This window comes from Salvelinus fontinalis, chromosome 31 (genome assembly GCF_029448725.1).
Source record: "Salvelinus fontinalis isolate EN_2023a chromosome 31, ASM2944872v1, whole genome shotgun sequence".
Lineage (NCBI taxonomy): Eukaryota > Metazoa > Chordata > Actinopteri > Salmoniformes > Salmonidae > Salvelinus > Salvelinus fontinalis.
This window is the reverse complement of record NC_074695.1, coordinates 47,458,704-47,479,100: the sequence shown is the minus strand read 5'-3', so window position 1 is coordinate 47,479,100 and position 20,397 is coordinate 47,458,704. Positions and strand designations below refer to the sequence as shown.

At 48.0% G+C, this 20,397-nt stretch overlaps 1 protein-coding gene across 2 annotated transcripts; it reads right to left on the bottom strand.

The window, feature by feature from the left end:
- Positions 1 to 2,210: 2,210 nt before the first annotated feature.
- On the bottom strand, positions 2,211 to 20,020 carry LOC129830421 (peregrin-like). Of its 2 annotated transcripts, none has more exons than XM_055892994.1 (16): positions 19,608 to 20,020; positions 17,546 to 18,327; positions 11,150 to 11,339; positions 10,389 to 10,676; positions 8,966 to 9,483; positions 8,610 to 8,850; positions 8,011 to 8,142; positions 7,742 to 7,870; positions 7,216 to 7,657; positions 6,749 to 7,057; positions 6,295 to 6,552; positions 6,031 to 6,178; positions 5,753 to 5,886; positions 5,310 to 5,425; positions 4,538 to 4,692; positions 2,211 to 4,000 (listed from the first exon to the last, which is right to left on the bottom strand). In XM_055892994.1, exons 2-16 carry the CDS (start codon positions 18,280 to 18,282, stop codon positions 3,817 to 3,819), a joined length of 3,981 nt encoding a protein of 1,326 aa, XP_055748969.1. In that variant the 5' UTR covers positions 18,283 to 18,327; positions 19,608 to 20,020; the 3' UTR covers positions 2,211 to 3,816. The 2 variants fall into 2 exon arrangements, with proteins under 2 accessions (XP_055748969.1, XP_055748970.1); XM_055892995.1 differs by having other exon boundaries at positions 5,310 to 5,422.
- Positions 20,021 to 20,397: the final 377 nt, after the last annotated feature.

Sequence of the window (20,397 nt, the reverse complement as noted above, 5' to 3'; positions counted from 1 at the left end):
GTTTCTTGTTTTGTATTATGTTTCGTTTATTGATTAAATCACTCACTCCCTGAACTTGCTTCCCGACTCTTAGCGCACATCGTTACAGTGATGGAGACAATTACATTGATGGAAGTTACAATCTATCTGCAATATTAAAGCTGATCTATTAAAAAATATAAATATAAAATTAAAAAATATATTTATGTTTGGGGCAAATCCAAATCATCACTGAGTACCACTCTTCATATTTTTGAAAATATATATATTTATATGGACTCGGGAGACGAAGGTCAAGTCATGCGACCTCCAAAACATGACCCGCCAAACTGTGCTTCTTAACACCCACCCGCTTAACCCGGAAGCCAGCCGCACTAATGTGTTGGAAGAAACACTGTTCATCCGACAACAGAGGGCAGCCTGGAGGGGCCCGGCCCGAAACAAGGAGTCGCTAGAGCGCAATGAGCGAATTAAAGCGAATTTAATGTGGAATAAGTCAAGGGGTATGAATACTTTCTGAAGGCACAACTACCTCAACAAATGAGAGCTCATCCATTCGCACGCACGCACGCACGCACGCACGCACGCACGCACGCACGCACGCACGCACGCACGCACGCACGCACGCACGCACGCACGCACGCACGCACGCACGCACGCACGCACGCACGCACGCACGCACGCACACACACACACACACACACACACACACACACACACACACACACACACACACACACACACACACACACACACACACACACACACACACACTGTGTACCACAAGGTATAGTACAGAGAGAACTGTTGTATAAACAGTAGCAGGGTTTGCATAGAGAGATATCAAAGAACTCATGAACTGTCAACTGAAGAAAAACATCAGTGTCAACACAGCTCTTTCATCTCATCTGTTCTTTGACCAAACCCCTGGGTGATATCTATCAGTTCTTCCAGCTCCCGCTCATCCTCCCTATGACTGTAAACAGGGGTGGGGGATTTAGGGCAGGAAACAGAGATCCTTAGAAGAGTGGGTTATCTGTCTTCACAGATGCAGTCTCTTATCAAATTCACCCCAGCATTGCTATTCAGGAAAACCTCCCATCAGGGTCCACCATGTTGTTGCATGTTTACGTACTTTTCCACAAATATGTTCACTGAAAGGCTTTTTCAAGTCTTCTGGGAACGGTCACACACTCAATATATATTTTTTCTACATTGCCCTCCCCCACAGTGAAAAAAACATGGTCTCACGTAACTCACAGGATCTACTGTTTTCAAGAGGGTAACCAGGAAGTGATAGTGTCACAACATAAATCAGTAATTATGTGTAACAGTAGTAAGTGTCTTTGTGAAATGAGACCTTGTCAGTGTGTATGTCCTGTAGGCCCAAGATGGATCTAGGTTTCATGATTAGGAACCAGCAGAACCGGAGTGTTGTCTTTGTGTCCTGGCAGTTACACCCTCCCTCTGCAGACAGGAGTCATGATGAAAAATAAGCCACCGGAGAGCGTTGACTGTGTCCGATTTCAACACCTGACACACCCTGTTCATACCAACTCACTCAACACCCCCATACATGGCCGCAGGAAGATGGTTTTGTTGTCAGTGTGTGAGAGTGACAGCCGAGGCAGTCAGATTTAGAGATGGAGGTCAAGCATGGCGGTAAGTACACTCACTCATTAATAATCCTGGTTGAGGATCACCGAAGGGAAGAACAGGGCTTTTGAAGAACACACAGGGGGTTTTCCACATGTTCTAACTTCCTGCCTACAACAGGGAAATGAAGGTTGAGGAGCAAGTTAAGAGCCCAGAGGGTTATACTACAATTAGGATCAAAGAGTTAGTCGGCTAACTTGCCTAAATATAATGAAATAACAGATTTTTCTTAAAAAACAAGCTTGAAATGGGCTTGGTCTAATTGATTCAAAAACGAAAAACACATCACTTTATCTTAATGAACCAAGAAAATCTAGTTATTTCTGGTTGATTATCATAGTTAGCTGGCTAACGCCTTGACCCTACTTTGTAGTACACCCCTCTGGTACTGCTGTTCACCACTGTTTGTATCATGTCAAGTATGTACTCATGTAACTAAATGTGATTAGATGGGATCGCTGCCTTCTGCTGAAACATTTCGATCGAGAGAACTTTTGAACTTAGCAGGGAAAGGCGGCAATGCTATACACACATACACATTAACAGCGAAAAGAGAGCAGACCAGAACAAAGGTGTACAAAACTCAATTATTTTATTAAACTTCTATCTTATGTAATCTGTATATATAAAAGTTCTAAAGCCATTGGCCTGAGACTAGAACAGACAGTGAGGCTGGCGTGTTTCATCATATCCACATTTACATTAGTCCTCATTATTCACCAGCAGACAGAATTGTACAACGGACGAGAACAAAAAGAGATGTAAACAGAGACGACAAAAAAAAAAAAAAAAGTAAGAGTAGAGAAAACGACTGCACAATGCAATGTTGTGAAGACGGTCAGTTAAGACTAGTGGAGAGAAGACTGGAGGTCCTTGGGAGACGGAATAAATAACAGAGGGAAATGATTTGCTCAGTTGTTTACCATGCCATCCGACCCCGCGCTCCATTGGGCCGTGATTGGACATAGGGTAAGAGGGGGCGGCGGCAGAGGGGTTGCTGGACCAGTGGTAGTGTCAAACCATAAGTGCACACAATGGGGTGTGTGTATATTTTCGTATGAGAAGAGCTTTGTGTGAGTGTGTATGCATTTCCCTGTTTGAATGTAGTCAGGCTCAAAATGATTGGCACCCTTGATAAAGATGAGTAAAATAGAGGTCTTTAGCCACGTACACCAGTGGTGGGTTTGGCATCGAAATAAGGACGCGTGAGCAGAAAAGAACCCCATACCTACTGTAAAATATGGTGGTGGATCTTCGACTGTATGGGGCTATTTTGCTTCCACTGGTCCTGGGGCCCTTGTTACGGTCAAATTGACCCAGTACTAGGACATTTTAGCCAAAAAACCTGGTTGCCTCCGGAGGCTGAAACTTGGCCGCAAGCGAATCTTCCAGCAAGACAATAACCCCAAGCACACATCAAAATCCACAAAGAAATGGTGAATTGAACATAAAATAAAAAATGGTCGAAGATCTCTCCCAATGTGTTCTCCAATCTCAGAAAACATTTTAGAAAAAGGCTCACTGCCATTATCCTCGCAAGGTCAGGAATTGAAAATGGGGGCGCCAATACTTTTTACCGCCACCATCAAAATCTCTTTCTCTGAGGAATTGTATTAGTATAAAAAAATATATTTTTGAATATTTTTTGCATACAATATCGCAGAGTATTTGTATTATTTATTTGATACGGTATTTTTTGCTAATCTTTATCAAGGGTGTCAATCACTTTGGACCTAACTGTATACAAGTGTGTATGCACATATTTGTGTGATTACAACCCTCAGTTTGCAGATCCTATTTTTCAGGAGCTGGTAAACCCTCATATCAACCACACACAAGGACAATTTTCCATCATGATTCTGGGCATAGCATTGTCTTCCATCCTCTTAATACCCTTATTGTTTCAATTCTCTTAAATACATATTTTACATCTCAGATTAAATACCACTGTGTGTGTCAACAACGTACGTGTGTGTGTGTGTGTCTGAGAGAGAGAAAAGGATGTCGCATGTGCTTTCCAATAGGTTATACCGGCACACTGATTCTCCTGTGTGCTGGGTGCTAGGTTATGGCTCTCCAAGGCCACAGGGTATATCAATCAACACACAGACCTGAAAATAATACCCTATCAATACAACAGGAGGCCAACAAAGACGTGTGTGTGTGTGTGTGTGTGTGTGCTCAGTCGCTGTCGCTGGTGTCACTGCTGGGGTCTCCCTGGACCTTGTTGCGGTGCTGCATGGCACGGTGGTAGGCCACCTGCACTGACTTGCGGATGTTTGACTTCCTTCCCTCAAGCATCTTCTCCTTGTCCAGCTCCTGGTCCACCCCCAGAGGAACCAGCTTAGAGCGCGGCAGCCACTGCCTACAGACATGGTCAGAAACACACACAGGGACATACAGTACAGGGTAGTAGCTTCTGCAGATATAACAGCAACTACCGTGTGAGCTGTGACCTAAAACACTCTTTTTTTCTATCTCTTTGTTCTCTCGCAAAGCATCCTCATCAACCACTCCTGACCTACTTCAGCTGACGAGCGCTGTTTTTTTTGTTGCTTTCTTGCATTTATATGTCAAGAAAAGTTCCCTTTGTTCTTGTACTACTTGAAGACAGCCATTTGACAAGCTCTAGTGAAAAGCTGCTGAGCTGCACGCTGTTGACTGCAGCCAGAGGTTTGCTGATGCACTCTGATTCTGGGTTTTCCGCTGCCTCCACTGAGTAAGAACCTGAGCTGTAGAAGGGGAGGCCTTCAAATCACCACGTCTCTACCAGAGTGTGAGAGGGATAGAGGTTTGAGTGGAGTGAGAAAGAGGAAAATGAGTGGGAACAATGAGAGAGAAAAAAATAAACACAGATAACAGAAAGAGAGACCGTATCAAGAGAAAAAAACAGTGTACTGACCAGGTTCTCTTGTTGTCGAAGAAGAGAACCAGGAAGAGGTGTTCCCGGGCCTCCTGGGTCATCTGTTCCCCCAGCTTCAGGACTTCCAGGGGGGGCACGGGGATGGGGACCCCTCGGTGGAATACCCCCTCCCTGGGCATCTTAGGATCTATGATCTACAGGGGGGAAGAGGAGGGTTAGAGGTAGATATAAGATAGTTTCATGAATATGGTGCGAAGGGGCCTTCCGTATGGCGCAGTAGTCTAAGACACTGCATCGCAGTGCTAGCTGTGCCACTAGGGATTCTGGGTATGAGTCCAGGCTCTGTCGCAGCCGGCCGCGACCGGGATACCCATTGGGTGCACAATTGGCCAAGTGTCGTCCGGGTTAGGGGAGGGTTTGACAGGCAGGGATGTCCTTGTCCCATCGCACTCTAGCGACTCCTGTGGCGGGCCGGGCGCAGTGCACGCTGACACAGTCACAAGGTGCACGGTGTTTCCTCCGACACATTGGTGCAGCTGGCTTCCGGGTTAAGCGGGCATTGTGCCAAGAAGCAGAGCGGCTTGGCTGGGTTGTGTTTCGGAGGACGCATGGCTCTCGACATTTGCCTCTCCCGTGTCCATACGGGAGTTGCAGAGTTGAGACAAGACTACCAATTGGATCCCATGAAAAAGGGGTTAAATTAAATGAATATGGTGTGAGAAGTATGATGTTCTGCCTCTTTGTGGCCAAACAGAAATTTCAACCACGGTTTATCCTAATGTGTGTGTGTGTCCATCCATTGCTGGATTACCAGAGCAGGGTATGAAGGGTAGCCTCTACACTTGGCCCACACCAGGTCCAGAGCATCAAGGGAAGAGTAGTCATCTGATGGCATCCTACAACCTGATCGGCCCCGGCCCCACCCTACTGAGAGAAACACACGATACATCAGAATCACACACATACCAGTTTGCATACCTGTTTGAGGGCCCAAAAAGGTGATACAATTTTTTAGCACAGAAACACGCAAAACACTATTTTCACCTCCTAAACACACACACACACACACACACACACACACACACACACACACACACACACACACACACACACACACACACACACACACACACACACACACACACACACACACACACACACACACACACTTTGGGAAAAGGAGAGGTAGAGGTGGAGCAACAGATGAAGATAAGTGCATGCCTATACGTGTGTGTGTGTGAGTGTGTCACTCACAGTGTGAGACACTGCGTGACCCTCCCACAGAGTAGGAGTCATTCTCTGTCCCTGATGTCTCCTCACTGCTGTCCTCCTGGAAGGCGGAACGAGAGAACGACTGCTTCCCCCGGCCCTGCTTAGACGGAGTGGTACTGAGAGAGAGAGAGAGAGAGAGAGATAACGAGAAGGACAATAAAAAAAGTCATTTAATCATCCTAAACCAAAATGTGTGTAAGTTCACTTGTGTTTGACTACGTGACTGTGTATGAATGCCATTGTGTGTGGATTGTGATTACCTGGTTCTGTCAGAGGCAGCGCTGCTGCTGCTACTCGTGGTGGATTCAGAGTCCGAGCTGGACCGAGGGAGGCTCCTCTCGTTCCTGTACACCCGAAAACTCTCTGTCACCGGCTGGTTGCCCCCAACAAAACCGTTAGTGGGCAGACCTAGGAGACAGAGTCATAACCGTTACAGTTACTAGACTGACCCGAGTCATAACTTCGAAAAACAAGAGTAACGACAATATAACAACGTAAGAAGTGCGATTGTGCGCGTGTCTCACTCGGAAGGAGGTCGTCACTGTCACTCTCCGAGCTGGAGCTGCTGTGAGGGCTGCGGGGTCTCTTCCTCTGCCGAGGGGGGGACAGGAGGGGCAGTTGGGGGGGACCTATCGGACTAGGGCTTACCCCCGCATCTCTGTTCTTAGGGGGGCGGCCCGGCCTCTTGGGGGGTCCGGCCGTTTTGGGGTTCTTCTTGGAGAAGAGGACAGAGGTACGACGTCCCACCTCTGGAGCTAGAGCCGAGGACGATGCACTTAGATCTACAGAGAGAACGAGGAAGAGAAAATGGAAGTACAGTATATTATATATCCCTCCTTCGTAAAAGGAGAGTTGGGCATTAATTACCAGTATGGTAGGGGTAGGCCAGTGTGAGATAGTTATGAACAGTTATTCATGCATTCATATGAATGCATAGAGTGTATTTACTGTGAGTTATAGATATACCCTCAGTCTCACCCTTGCCACTGATCTCCTGACTGCTGCTCTCCTCCCCCTCGTCATGGCGTCCCGTGGAGGAGGGGTGATGAGGGAGGGATGGTCCCCTGTCCCCTCCGCCCCCTGAGTCCCTGCCCCCCGTGCCCGAACCCCCCTCTCTCTGGTGGGCCAGTTTCCTCTTGATGACCGTCATCTCTTTCCTCAGGGCTTTGGCCCGCCGCGACCGACCGATGCTGTGCTTCCCTGAGCTGACCTCATCAAAGCGCGCCTGCAGAAAACACAGCTGCTCCTCCAATGGCAGCCGCCGCCGGTTCTCTGGTAAGAGCAGGTCTAAGAGACAGAGAGAGATTTAACGCAAGTACAGAATCCCAAATGGCTATACAGCAACACAATAACTTCATTGGAAGAGTGCAACTGAAGGAAAAGGAGAAAGGGGGAGAGGCGGAAGTAGAAAAGCCGGTGGTAAAACAGGACTCCAAGCCACTCACCCTCCTCATTGGAAGACAGCGGCCGGTCTCCGTCTCGGTCCCTCTCTCGTTCTCGGTCCCTCTCTCGTTCTCGGTCCCTCTCTCGTTCTCTCTCCCGCTCCCTCTCCCGGTCTCGCTCTCTGTCACGCTCTCTGTCACGCTCTCTGTCACGCTGGCTGTCCGGGCTGGGCTCTCGGGGGAGGTGCATGCCTGTGTCATAGTCCAAGCCGATTCGCTCAGCCTGTCTGCGGGCGGTCCTGATCACGGCCCCGCCCATCTCCCGGAGGCGCAGAGCGGCGCGGTAGAACACTGTGTCCTTGGCGTTGTATTTGAGACAATTGTTGACAATGAGGCCAAAGTCTGCCTCGAAAGCCTCGAAACTGAGGTAGCAGTGAGACTCAAGTAGATTCCACATGGTCTGGAAGTCCATAGGCCTCTCGATGTGGTCCAGGTAGTCTGGCACCTGAGGAGAAAAAGAGGTCAGGGTTAAAGCCCACCAGCCAATGTGTGTGCAAACAACGTTTGTGTGTGCGTGCGTGTGTGTCACCTCAGCCAGAGGGACAGGCTCAGTGAAGAAGTTGCTGGTGTCTCTGTCCTGAAGTTGCTCCAGGGTGTTCCTCAGTAGGACCAGGAAGGGAGTCAGCTGCATCTCTAGAGCCATCTGCTGCACCTTGATCTACACATTCCACACACACACACACAGTTAAAAAAAAAAAAAACTGCTCACTGTGCAAACTGCCAGATGTCAAGTTTGTGTGTCAATATACAACTGTGTGCTTGAAGCGTGGATGTGAGGAGTGTGTGTGTGTGTCTCACCGTCTCCCTCTTGAGTTTCTCTCTCTTGCGGATGAGCTCCACCAGCAGTCTGGCTCTCTCCAGGTCATGTCTCAGTCTCTGCCATGCCTTCAGCTGCTCCTTCAGAGCCAAGTCATTCTCCTCACTGTCCCTCTGGGGCACCAACACAATAGATCAGCATTGTTTGACAAATATCTCCAGGGAGGAAGTCGGTCAGAGAGACAGGAAGCAGTGTGTATGCTAGGGGTCACAACGTCTGAGGGATGAGACTGATTCGTGGGGAGCGAGGGCACTGAAAGGCTCACGCGCGCGCGCACACACACACACACACACACACACACACACACACACACACACACACACACACACACACACACACACACACACACACACACACACACACACACACACACACACATTTGCAATGTAACACACACTCAAAATGAACAGACACACACACACACACACGTTGTTCGTTTGGCAGTGTAACACAGTTAATTAGGATGTAGCAGCACACACACACCAGAATCAAACAACCCTCTCATTTACATAACTCTCTCTCTCACACACACATACATCAGTCCAAACCCATGCAGAGCTTCCAGTAGTATTCTCCCTACCGCTGAGATAACACCACCAGACAGAGCCTGTGTGGTGGTTACCGCGGTAACCGGTGACTCTGGCGCCTGTGGCTGTGGCTGTGGCTGCTCTGTGTTGCGCTGCGACTGCAGGTGGGTCTGGAGCCGGCGCAGCAGAGGGACTCCATTTCGGCTCTGCCTCTTCAGGGTCCAGTAGCTATGCAGCCGCTGCATGAACTGGCTTTTCCTGGGAACCGTCAGGTTACTGGTGATCTTACTGAGCCTGGGGACGAACACACAGGGGAGATGGTAGAGACTGGGAGAGGACGTGATGTCTGAATCGGTAATGCCTTTGTATCTGCAGTGAGTGTGTGTGTGTGTATACACTGTGTGTGTACCTGTGTGGGGGTATACAGGGCACAGATACCACAGGCGCGGCATTCCTCTTCTCAGCCAGTATCTTCCTGGCTCTCTTCATCTTCAGTCTGGACTTAGCCTTGGCCCTCTTGGCCCGCTCTGAGCTCCAGCCCTTGGAGTCGTCATCGTGACCTATACTGGGCTCATCGTCCTCCTCCAGCTCGCCCTCGCTGTGGGAGGAGACCATGCTAGCCCCTCCCACCCCTCCGATGGGGCGTGCAGAGCCGGGCGGGGTGTGGATGTCGCAGTAGGCGGTCTTGCGGACGCTGAAGGAGGTGCCGTTGGCACCGGTCTCCCTGACAGGCTCCATCTTCATGTAGAGGCCGGCCTGCTGGGCACAGGTGACGTGGAAGGCTGTGTAGCAGTTGGCCTTGTGGCACTGGATGCAGGCGCCTGAGCCGCGCTGCTTGCAGATGTAGCAAGTGAGCTTCCAGCGCGCCGGGGGGATGTGCTCGATGCTGTCGATGGGCTCCAGGAAGACAGTGTTGGCAAAACACACCTTAGGGGAGAGAGAAAAAGGGGTGAGGAGATCAGTCACATTGATTGCAACAGGATTGTCAACAGGACAGACTAGATGCAGACATGGCAAGCATCAAAATGATCATACTGCTTGTCACTACACAGCTCAAGCACAGCATTCTCACATACACTCCTACTCTTGCACTAGTGCTCAGAAATTAGTGCTTTTGAGCTCATTTTGACCCCCCCTCCCCAAACCCCCCCCCCCCCCCAACATTAAATGTATTAAATGTGGCCTGAATGCTGTAACAACACAGAATAAATCAATGAATAAAAGTATCACAATGGGCATGACTGCCCATTACAGCTTACCATAATGTATTCATAGTACTTCAACCAAGTATTTCAGTTGTGTATATTTCATGTGTTTTATTTGATGACTTTATTATTTAATTCCGAGTCATCTCAGTAGAGCTGCTGCTTATGCCGTCTGAATTTTGTGTTCGTTTGTTTGTAGTAGTTCTTCAAAGTAAATAAGGCATACTTTTATGACTGCTAAATGCCAACTACCAGTCACATAGATCATGTATTTTCAGGTAGGATACCTCACCAAGCAACTGCTCTCTATCCCTCTCGATTGGGTGTTCTTCTGTCTCTTCTCTCCGTCTCTGTGTATTCCCCACACAGACCGGACAAGTAGGCGCGCAATGGATTGTGGTCGTTGTAGTTAGTTTGGTACAGAAAAACGTGGTGATTACGTTGAATATTGGCCTGTTGGAAACTACAACTCCCTACGACATCGCACAGTTCGGGCTTGAGCTGATATATCTCTAGAGAAACTGCGCATTGAACCGACGTCGGTCAATTAGTTGTTCAAAAGACAAATAACAACCTTGCACACACTCCTACCCTCACAAACACTATTCCCCTCACACACACTCTCACCTCAGGGATCCAGAGGGCACACACCACATGGGCCCAGCGTGCGTCATCCGTCTGTTTGAAAGCTCCGCCCTTGTTGGGGCACAGGGCACAGTCGACGGCCCGGCTAGGGGACTGGAGGCAGCGGCGACACAGCCACTGGCCCTCAGGGATGTAGGGCACTCCGTAACACTCCTGGTGTACGGCCAGGTTACACATGTCACAGAACAGGATCACGTTGCTATTCTGACACTCGCCGTCGTTACAGATGCAGCAGACGGCGTCTTCGTCGATCAGGGCGCTGGGGTCCATCTGGGAGAGAGTGGAAAAGGGGGAGAAGAAAACAGGAGAGGGTAAGGGGATACCCATTTAGGTCTTCAACCTTTTCTTGCCCAGGCAAACCGGCAACCCAGGGACCCCATCATACCTTAGCAAAGAAATATGTGTTCACGTCTTGTCTTATCATCAAGTGAATAATAATGGCAAGGAGAATGAATCATCATTTTTAAATAAATATATTTGGTAGATAGTTTTTCATTATTTTGACCTCCCCACAATAGAATTGGAAGAGGAAGTGTAAACTCGAAACATAACCTATTAGCTTGAAAAGCTATTCCAAAAAACATTTTCACTAAGAGCAGCTGGTTAGAAAAAGGTTAGCCATGCATGTCCAAGTCAAGAAAGCTTAACAGCAGCCAGTGGTACCTGCTGCACTGGTAGACTATTATACTGACACAAAAGCTGTCACTCCGAGCGAGAGACAGAGTGTATCTAGTGTTAATCACCTTGTTGTGGCTCTCGAAGTAGGACTCCTTCTCCAGCCGGTCCATGAGGTACTCAAACACCTCCTGGGGGATGGGCGTCACCCCGTCACTACGCCGCTTGTCATTCATGATGTCCAGCCAGATGTAGTCCTCTTCATCAATGTCATACTCCACCTCCTCATCCAGCTCCTCTACCGACTTATCTATGTACCTGAGGGAGGGAAAAGTGTGGCGGGAGAGAGGATGCAGAAAGAATTAGAGTGAGATAGAGTTTGGACATGGATGACTTCAATACCACCAGCCGAGGCAGGGTACTGTGACTGACTGACCTGTAGTAGGGTGAGTGTCGTGTGGTACTGTGACTAACCTGTAGTAGGATGAGTGTCGTGTGGTATTGTGACTGACTGACCTGTAGTAGGATGAGTGTCGTGTGGTACTGTGACTGACTGACCTGTAGTAGGATGAGTGTCGTGTGGTACTGTGACTGACTGACCTGTAGTAGGATGAGTGTCGTGTTGTACTGTGACTGACTGACCTGTAGTAGGATGAGTTTCGTGTGGTACTGTGACTGACCTATAGTAAGATGTGTTGTGTGGTACTGTGACTGACCTGTAGTAGGATGAGTGTCGTGTGGTACTGTGACTGACCTGTAGTAGGATGAGTGTCGTGTGGTACTGTGACTGACCTGTAGTAGGATGAGTGTCGTGTGGTACTGTGACTGAACTGTAGTAGGATGAGTGTCGTGTGGTACTGTGACTGACATGTAGTAGGATGAGTGGCGTGTGGTACTGTGACTGACCTGTAGTAGGATGAGTGTCGTGTGGTACTGTGACTGACCTGTAGTAGGATGAGTGTCGTGTGGTACTGTTATAGACCTGTAGTAGGATTAGTGTTGTGTGGTACTGTGACTGACCTGTAGTAGGATGAGTGTCGTGTGGTACTGTGACTGACCTGTAGTAGGATGAGTGTCGTGTGGTACTGTGACTGACCTATAGTAAGATGTGTTGTGTGGTACTGTGACTGACCTGTAGTAGGATGAGTGTCGTGTGGTACTGTGACTGACCTGTTGTAGGATGAGTGTCGTGTGGTACTGTGACTGACCTGTAGTAGGATGAGTGTCGTGTGGTAGTGTGATTAACATGTAGAAGGATGAGTGTCGTGTGGTACTGTTACTGACCTGTAGTAGGATGAGTGTCGTGTGGTACTGTGACTGACCTGTAGTAGGATGAGTGTCATGTGGTACTGTGACTAACTGACCTGTAGAAGGATGAGTGTCGTGTGGTACTGTGACTGACTGACCTGTAGTAGGATGAGTGTCGTGTGTTACTGCGACTAACCTGTAGTAGGATGAGTGCCGTGTGGTACTGCGACTGACCTGTAGTAGGATGAGTGTTGTGTGGTACTGTGACTGACCTGTAGTAGGATGAGTGTTGTGTGGTACTGTGACTGACATGTAGTAGGATGAGTGCCGTGTGGTACTGCGACTGACCTGTAGTAGGATGAGTGTCGTGTGGTACTGTGACTAACCTGTAGTAGGATGAGTGTTGTGTGGTACTGTTATAGACCTGTAGAAGAATGAGTGTCATGTGGTACTGTGACTGACATGTAGAAGGATGAGTGTCGTGTGGTACTGTTATAGACCTGTTGAAGGATGAGTGTCATGTGGTACTGTGACTGACTGACCTGTAGTTGGATGAGTGTCGTGTGGTACTGTGACTAACCTGTAGCAGGATGAGTTTTGTGTGGTACTGTGACTGACCTGTAGTAGGATGAGTGTCGTGTGGTACTGTGATTAACATGTAGTAGGATGAGTGTCGTGTGGTACTGTTACTGACCTGTAGTAGGATGAGTGTCGTGTGGTACTGTGACTGACCTGTAGTAGGATGAGTGTCATGTGGTACTGTGACTGACTGACCTGTAGAAGGATGAGTGTCGTGTGGTACTGTGACTAACCTGTAGTAGGATGAGTGTCGAGTGGTACTGTGATTAACATGTAGTAGGATGAGTGTCGTGTGGTACTGTTACTGACCTGTAGTAGGATGAGTGTCGTGTGGTACTGTTACTGACCTGTAGTAGGATGAGTGTCGTGTGGTACTGTTACTGACCTGTAGTAGGATGAGTGTCGTGTGGTAATGCGACTGACCTGTAGTAGGATGAGTGTCGTGTGGTACAACGACTGACCTGTAGTAGGATGAGTGTCGTGTGGTACTGCGACTGACCTGTAGTAGGATGAGTGTCGTGTGGTACTGCGACTGACCTGTAGTAGGATGAGTGTTGTGTGGTACTGTGACTGACTGACCTGTAGTAGAATGAGTGTCGTGTGGTACTGCGACTAACCTGTAGTAGGATGAGTGCCGTGTGGTACTGTGACTGACTTGTAGTAGGATGAGTGTTGTGTGGTACTGTGACTGACCTGTAGTAGGATGAGTGTTGTGTGGTACTGTGACTGACCTGTAGTAGGATGAGTGCCGTGTGGTACTGCGACTGACCTGTAGTAGGATGAGTGTCGTGTGGTACTGTGAGTGACCTGTAGTAGGATGAGTGTTGTGTGGTACTGTGACTGACCTGTAGTAGGATGAGTGCCGTGTGGTACTGCGACTGACCTGTAGTAGGATGAGTGCCGTGTGGTACTGCGACTGACCTGTAGTAGGATGAGTGTCGTGTGGTACTGTGACTGACCTGTAGTAGGATGAGTGTTGTGTGGTACTGTGACTGACCTGTAGTAGGATGAGTGTCGTGTGGTACTGTGACTGACCTGTAGAAGGATGAGTGTCGTGTGGTACTGTGACTGACTGAGCTGTAGTAGGATGTGTGTCGTGTGGTTCTGCGACTGACCTGTAGTAGGATGAGTGTCGTGTGGTACTGCATCTGACCTGGAGTAGGATGAGTGTCATGTGGTACTGTGACTGACCTGTAGTAGGATGAGTGTCGTGTGGTACTGTGATTGACTGACCTGTAGTAGGATGAGTGTCGTGTGGTACTGTGACTGACCTGTAGTAGGATGAGTGTCGTGTGGTACTGTGTGACTTGTAGTAGGATGAGTGTCGTGTGGTACTGTGACTGACCTGTAGTAGGATGAGTGTCGTGTGGTACTGTGACTGACCTGTAGTAGGATGAGTGTTGTGTTGTACTGTGACTGACCTGTAGTAGGATTAGTGCCGTGTGGTACTGTGACTGACCTGTAGTAGGATGAGTGTCATGTGGTAGTGTGACTGACTGACCTGTAGTAAGATGAGTGTCGTGTGGTACTGTGACTGACTAACCTGTAGTAGGATGAGTGTCGTGTGGTACTGCGACTGACCTGTAGTAGGATGAGTGTCATGTGGTAGTGTCACTGACTGACCTGTAGTAGGATGAGTGTCGTGTGGTACTGTGATTGACTGACCTGTAGTAGGATGTGTCGTGTGGTACTGTGACTGACCTGTAGTATGATGAGTGCCGTGTGGTACTGCGACTGACCTGTAGTAGGACGAGTGAGGTGTGGTACTGTGACTGACCTGTAGTAGGATGAGTGCCGTGTGGTACTGTGACTGACCTGTAGTAGGATGAGTGTCATGTGGTACTGTGACTGACCTGTAGTAGGATGAGTGTCGTGTGGTACTGTGACTGACCTGTAGTAGGATGAGTGTCGTGTGGTACTGTGACTGACCTGTAGTAGGATGAGTGTCGTGTGGTACTGTGACTGACCTGTAGTAGGATGAGTGTTGTGTGGTACTGTAACTCACCTGTAGTAGGATGAGTGTCGTGTGGTACTGTGACTGACCTGTAGTAGGATGTGTCATGTGGTACTGTGACAGACCTGTAGTAGGATGAGTGTCGTGTGGTACTGTGACTGACCTGTAGTAGGATGAGTGTTGTGTTGTACTGTGACTGACCTGTAGTAGGATTAGTGCCGTGTGGTACTGTGACTGACCTGTAGTAGGATGAGTGTCATGTGGCAGTGTGACTGACTAACCTGTAGTAGGATGAGTGTCGTGTGGTACTGTGATTGACTGACCTGTAGTAGGTTGAGTGTCGTGTGGTACTGCGACTGACCTGTAGTAGGATGAGTACCGGTGTGGTACTGTGACTGACCTGTAGTAGGATGTGTCGTGTGGTACTGTGACTGACCTGTAGTATGATGAGTGCCGTCTGGTACTGCGACTGACCTGTAGTAGGACGAGTGTTGTGTGGTACTGTGACTGACCTGTAGTAGGATGAGTGCCGTGTGGTACTGCAACTGACCTGTAGTAGGATAAATGTTGTGTGGTACTGTGATTGACCTGTAGTAGGATGAATGTCATGTGGTACTGTGATTGACCTGTAGTAGGATGTGTCGTGTGGTACTGTGGCTGACCTGTAGTAGGATGAGTGTCGTGTGGTACTGTGACTGACCTGTAGTAGGATGAGTGTCGTGTGGTACTGTGACTGACCTGTAGTAGGATGAGTGTTGTGTGGTACTGTGACTGAACTGTAGTAGGATTAGTGCCGTGTGGTACTGTGACTGACCTGTAGTAGGATGAGTGTCATGTGGTAGTGTGACTGACTGACCTGTAGTAGGATGAGTGTCGTGTGGTACTGTGACTGACTGACCTGTAGTAGGATGAGTGTCGTGTGGTACTGCGACTGACCTGTAGTAGGATGAGTGTCATGTGGTAGTGTGACTGACTGACCTGTAGTAGGATGAGTGTCATGTGGTACTGTGATTGACTGACCTGTAGTAGGATGAGTGTCGTGTGGTACTGCGACTGACCTGTAGTAGGATGAGTACCGGTGTGGTACTGTGACTGACCTGTAGTAGGATGTGTCGTGTGGTACTGTGACTGACCTGTAGTATGATGAGTGCCGTGTGGTACTGCGACTGACCTGTAGTAGGACGAGTGTTGTGTGGTACTGTGACTGACCTGTAGTAGGATGAGTGTCGTGTGGTACTGTGACTGACCTGTAGTAGGATGAGTGTCGAGTGGTACTGTGACTGACATGTAGTAGGATGAGTGTTGTGTGGTACTGTGACTCACCTGCAGTAGGATGAGTGTTGTGTGGTACTGTGACTGACCTGTAGTAGGATGAGTGCCGTGTGGTACTGCAACTGATCTGTAGTAGGATAAATGTTGTGTGGTACTGTGATTGACCTGTAGTAGGATGAATGTCGTGTGGTACTGTGACTGACCTGTAGTAGGATGAGTGTTGTGTGGTACTGTGACTGACCTGTAGTAGGATGAGTGCCGTGTGGTAATGCGACTGACCTGTAGTAGGATGAGTGTCGTGTGGTACTGTGACTGACCTGTAGTAGGATGAGTGTCGCGTGGTACTGTGATTGACTGACCTGTAGTAGGATGAGTGTCGTGTGGTACTGTGACTAACCTGCAGTAGGATGAGTGTCGTGTGGTACTGTGTGACCTGTAGTAGGATGAGTGTCGTGTGGTACTGTGTGACCTGTAGCAGGATGAGTGTCATGTGGTACTGTGTGACCTGTAGTACGATGAGTGTCGTGTGGTACTGTGGCTGACCTGTAGTAGGATGAGTGTCGTGTGGTACTGTGTGACCTGTAGTAGGATGAGTGTCGTGTGGTACTGTGGCTGACCTGTAGTAGGATGAGTGTCGTGTGGTACTCTGACTGACCTATAGTAGGATGAATGTCATGTGGTACTGTGACTCACTGACCTGTAGTTGGATGAGTGTCATCAAGTCATCAATTTTATTTTATATAGCCCTTCGTACATTAGCTAATATCTCGAAGTGCTGTACAGAAACCCAGCCTAAAACCCCAAACGGCAAGCAATGCAGGTGTAGAAGCAGTGTCGTGTGGTACTGTGGCTGACCTGAAGTAGGATGAGTGCCGTGTGGTACTGTGACTGACCTGTAGTAGGATGAGTGTCAGGTGGTAGTGTGACTGACTGACCTGTAGTAGGATGAGTGTCGTGTGGTACTGTGACTGACTGAACTGTAGTAGGATGAGTGTCGTGTGGTACTGCGACTGACCTGTAGTAGGATGAGTACCGGTGTGGTACTGTGCCTGACCTGTAGTAGGATGAGTACCGGTGTGGTACTGTGACTGACCTGTAGTAGGATGTGTCGTGTGGTACTGTGACTGACCTGTAGTAGGATGAGTGTCGTGTGGTACTGTGACTGACCTGTAGTAGGATGAGGGTCGTGTGGTACTGTGACTGACCTGTAGTAGGATGAGTGTCGTGTGGTACTGTGACTGACCTGTAGTAGGATGATTGTTGTGTGGTGCTGTGACTGACCTGTAGAAGGATGAGTGTTGTGTGGTACTTTGAATGACCTGTAGTAGGATGAATGTTGTGTGGTACTGTGACTGACCTGTAGTAGGATGCGTGTTGTGTGGTATTGTTACTGACCTGTAGTAGGATGAATGTCAAGTGGTACTGTGACTGACCTGTAGTAGGATGAGTGTCATGTTGTACTGCAACTGACCTGTAGTAGGATGAATGTCTTGTGGGTGCGTCAGGCCTCTCTTGGTCCAGCTCTCTGTAAACCACCTCAGGCAGTTTGACTGCCGGGCCACAGGAAGAACTGTGGTGGTGCGATGATACCTCCTTCTTCTTCTCTTTACTCTTGTGCTTCCCAGACTTAGATGTGGCCTTCCCTGCGTTAGCAGCCGGGGTGTCATGCCTGTCCTTGCCATTGCCACCCGTCTCACTCCCTCCTCCCCCGCTTTCTCCCCCATTACACACCCCTCCCCCACATCCCCCTCCACCCGAGGATGGAGGGTCTTCGGCCCCGCTGTCGTCCTCCGACACCACGTCAATGTTCTCAAAGATGCTGATGCGGTGGATGCGTCCATGGATCTCCAGCTCCACCATGCGCTGGGCCTGGGCATAGGTCATCGTCTCCCTGCCTGGGGAGTGGGAGCGCTCAGACCGGTTAGGACTCCCCGGGGTGTTCGCTCCCTGCCCGCCCAGCCCACCTCCCTTTCCCACCCCTCCCTCTCCGTCCCCAATCAGGGACATTCGAGGGGGGCGCCCCTTTCTCTTCTTCTGGGGCATGGCCTGCGCAGGCGTGGGGTTGTCATGGTCGTAGTGGTAGAGGTGGTACTCGATGCCGCTGTAGCTCTTGTAGACCTTGCGACAGGTCTTCACGGGGCACTCGTAAGGGGGCTTGGTGGCCCGGAGGTTGTGGCAGAAAGTCTTCACGTCAAAGTCCAGCCCCATTGTGCAGATGGCCACTGCTGGGACAGGAGCTGTTCAAGCTTACATCTGAGACACACAGAGAGATAGATAGACAGAGGGAGAGAGGAGGGGAGATGATGCACCCTGATGTAAATTTTGCACTAATTTCTTTTTGCCATCTCTGACTCCAACATTATTAAAACACAGACATGCCAGTGGGTAGTATTATGTTCATAAAGTAGTCAGTCTATGTCGAAAACAACAAAGAATGTGTCCATTGCCTTGAGCCCTTTGAAATCCTAAAAGCTATGCCATGTTGTCTTGCCGATTTCAAGGAAACAAGCCCCTGTCAACAGCAGGCACGTGGCTGGAGAGCTGTCAACTTTACCATGGTACCCGAAAGCTGCATCCCTTTTTCTTGCTAGTTTTAATTATTGCAAATGACATTTGACTTGCAATATTGGTCATCATACCACTTACTTTTCAAATCAAAGCAGATTTAAATCTTAAACTGAAGACATACAAAAAGGTAGTTAGATAGCTACCTGATCGATTTGACAGCTGATATACACGTTTGGAATGTTGGATTACAGATAACAGATGCATTTCAAGGTTGATTCAACCAGACGCTGTCTATGAATCAAAAAGCAAACTTCTAAACACCTGGACATAGCCTCCACTCTCACGGAAGAAGCATATTTACCTGAAGTACCATATACAACTATGGCAAACCAATCAACGTATAAGGTAATCAATGAGATGAATGTCTCTTTTTGTTTGATTAGCCCATGATTTGGATAGCGTAATCTCATGACATGTTCCATTCACGTGCTCAAAGATCCAAGGAATGTGTAGCAGCTACCTTGCAACTATTGTTGGTAGTTTTCAGCAAAATGATACTTTTGTATCTATAGAAGCCTGAGAAACTTTGTAACCAATCGTATAGGTTACAACAACCCGAGGTGATGCAATGTAACAGACAGCTCCAGTTATGGGACACATTCAGCTTGCTACAATGTTTCCCTCCACAATGTTTAGACCTCACCCTGATCAGCCACTACAATATAACACTCTGTGGTCACCTGATCGCTACCGATTCATGTAACTAAAGAAAAACCTACAGTTCTACATTCACTACTAGGGAAAGATAAATAGACAATCATTATGATAAGGTGGCACTCAGAATCCTGGGTCTTCGTATTTTGCTAAAGGATCTGAAACGATTCGAAAAGCAAATTGTAACAAAAATCAAAGCACAAATAATTACAATTTACAAAATCCATAAAACACCTTACGGATGTATGCCTATTTATCTCTAGACACCACGAATAGATAGCCAATCTAGCTCTGAATTAATAAACACTTACTACTCAGGGCTCCTGAAGCTTTGGGTGCTGCAAAATATCTTACTCCACCTCGGTAAATGGGACGATTGCAGATCGATGTATTAATCCTATAAAACCCAATCTGATCATGAGAAATGTGGGGTAAATGGTTTAAAAACAACACAATGTCCTAGTTATTTCATTGTGATGGTATTAATTCAGGAACTCCAACGAACAAAAGCGGCAGCCACTGCTGTACGCCATAGGCGCGTGTGGGCACTTTCGTCAAATAGAGTATTTGTTCTTTGGTGCTTTTGTCGAAATAAGGCCCTAATTTCGATGTGTACCATTCTTTTGTGTTTGAGGAAGATGCAATTTTGAAACTCGATGGACGCCTAGTCAAGTGGCGTCACATTTTCACCATTAAAAGGTAATTCGCTTCCTTTTGTTGTTCTTTTTCTGTGTGGCGAATCTAATGATCCGTTTCGCAACTTTGAATATACATCTGGATAAATATGCACTTTAAAGAATGTCCAAAGACAAAAAACATGGGGATAAAATAGGCTGTATTACATTTTTATCAACACGTCTAAGATCATGTTTTTTATTTCGTTTTTTTTTTGTCATTTGCGAATCTGCCAAAATGGAAACGTGAATCATATAGGGAGGGTTTGCGCCTTAAATTTGAATATGAAAAATCATAGATAAATTCACACGTGCCTGATAGTTTTGAAATTGATTATTTGATCAGTCTAGCCTGGCAAAGGGACATTATTTATTAAATATCATAGTGCTACAGTCAAATAGGTACTGGACATAAATATAAATGCAA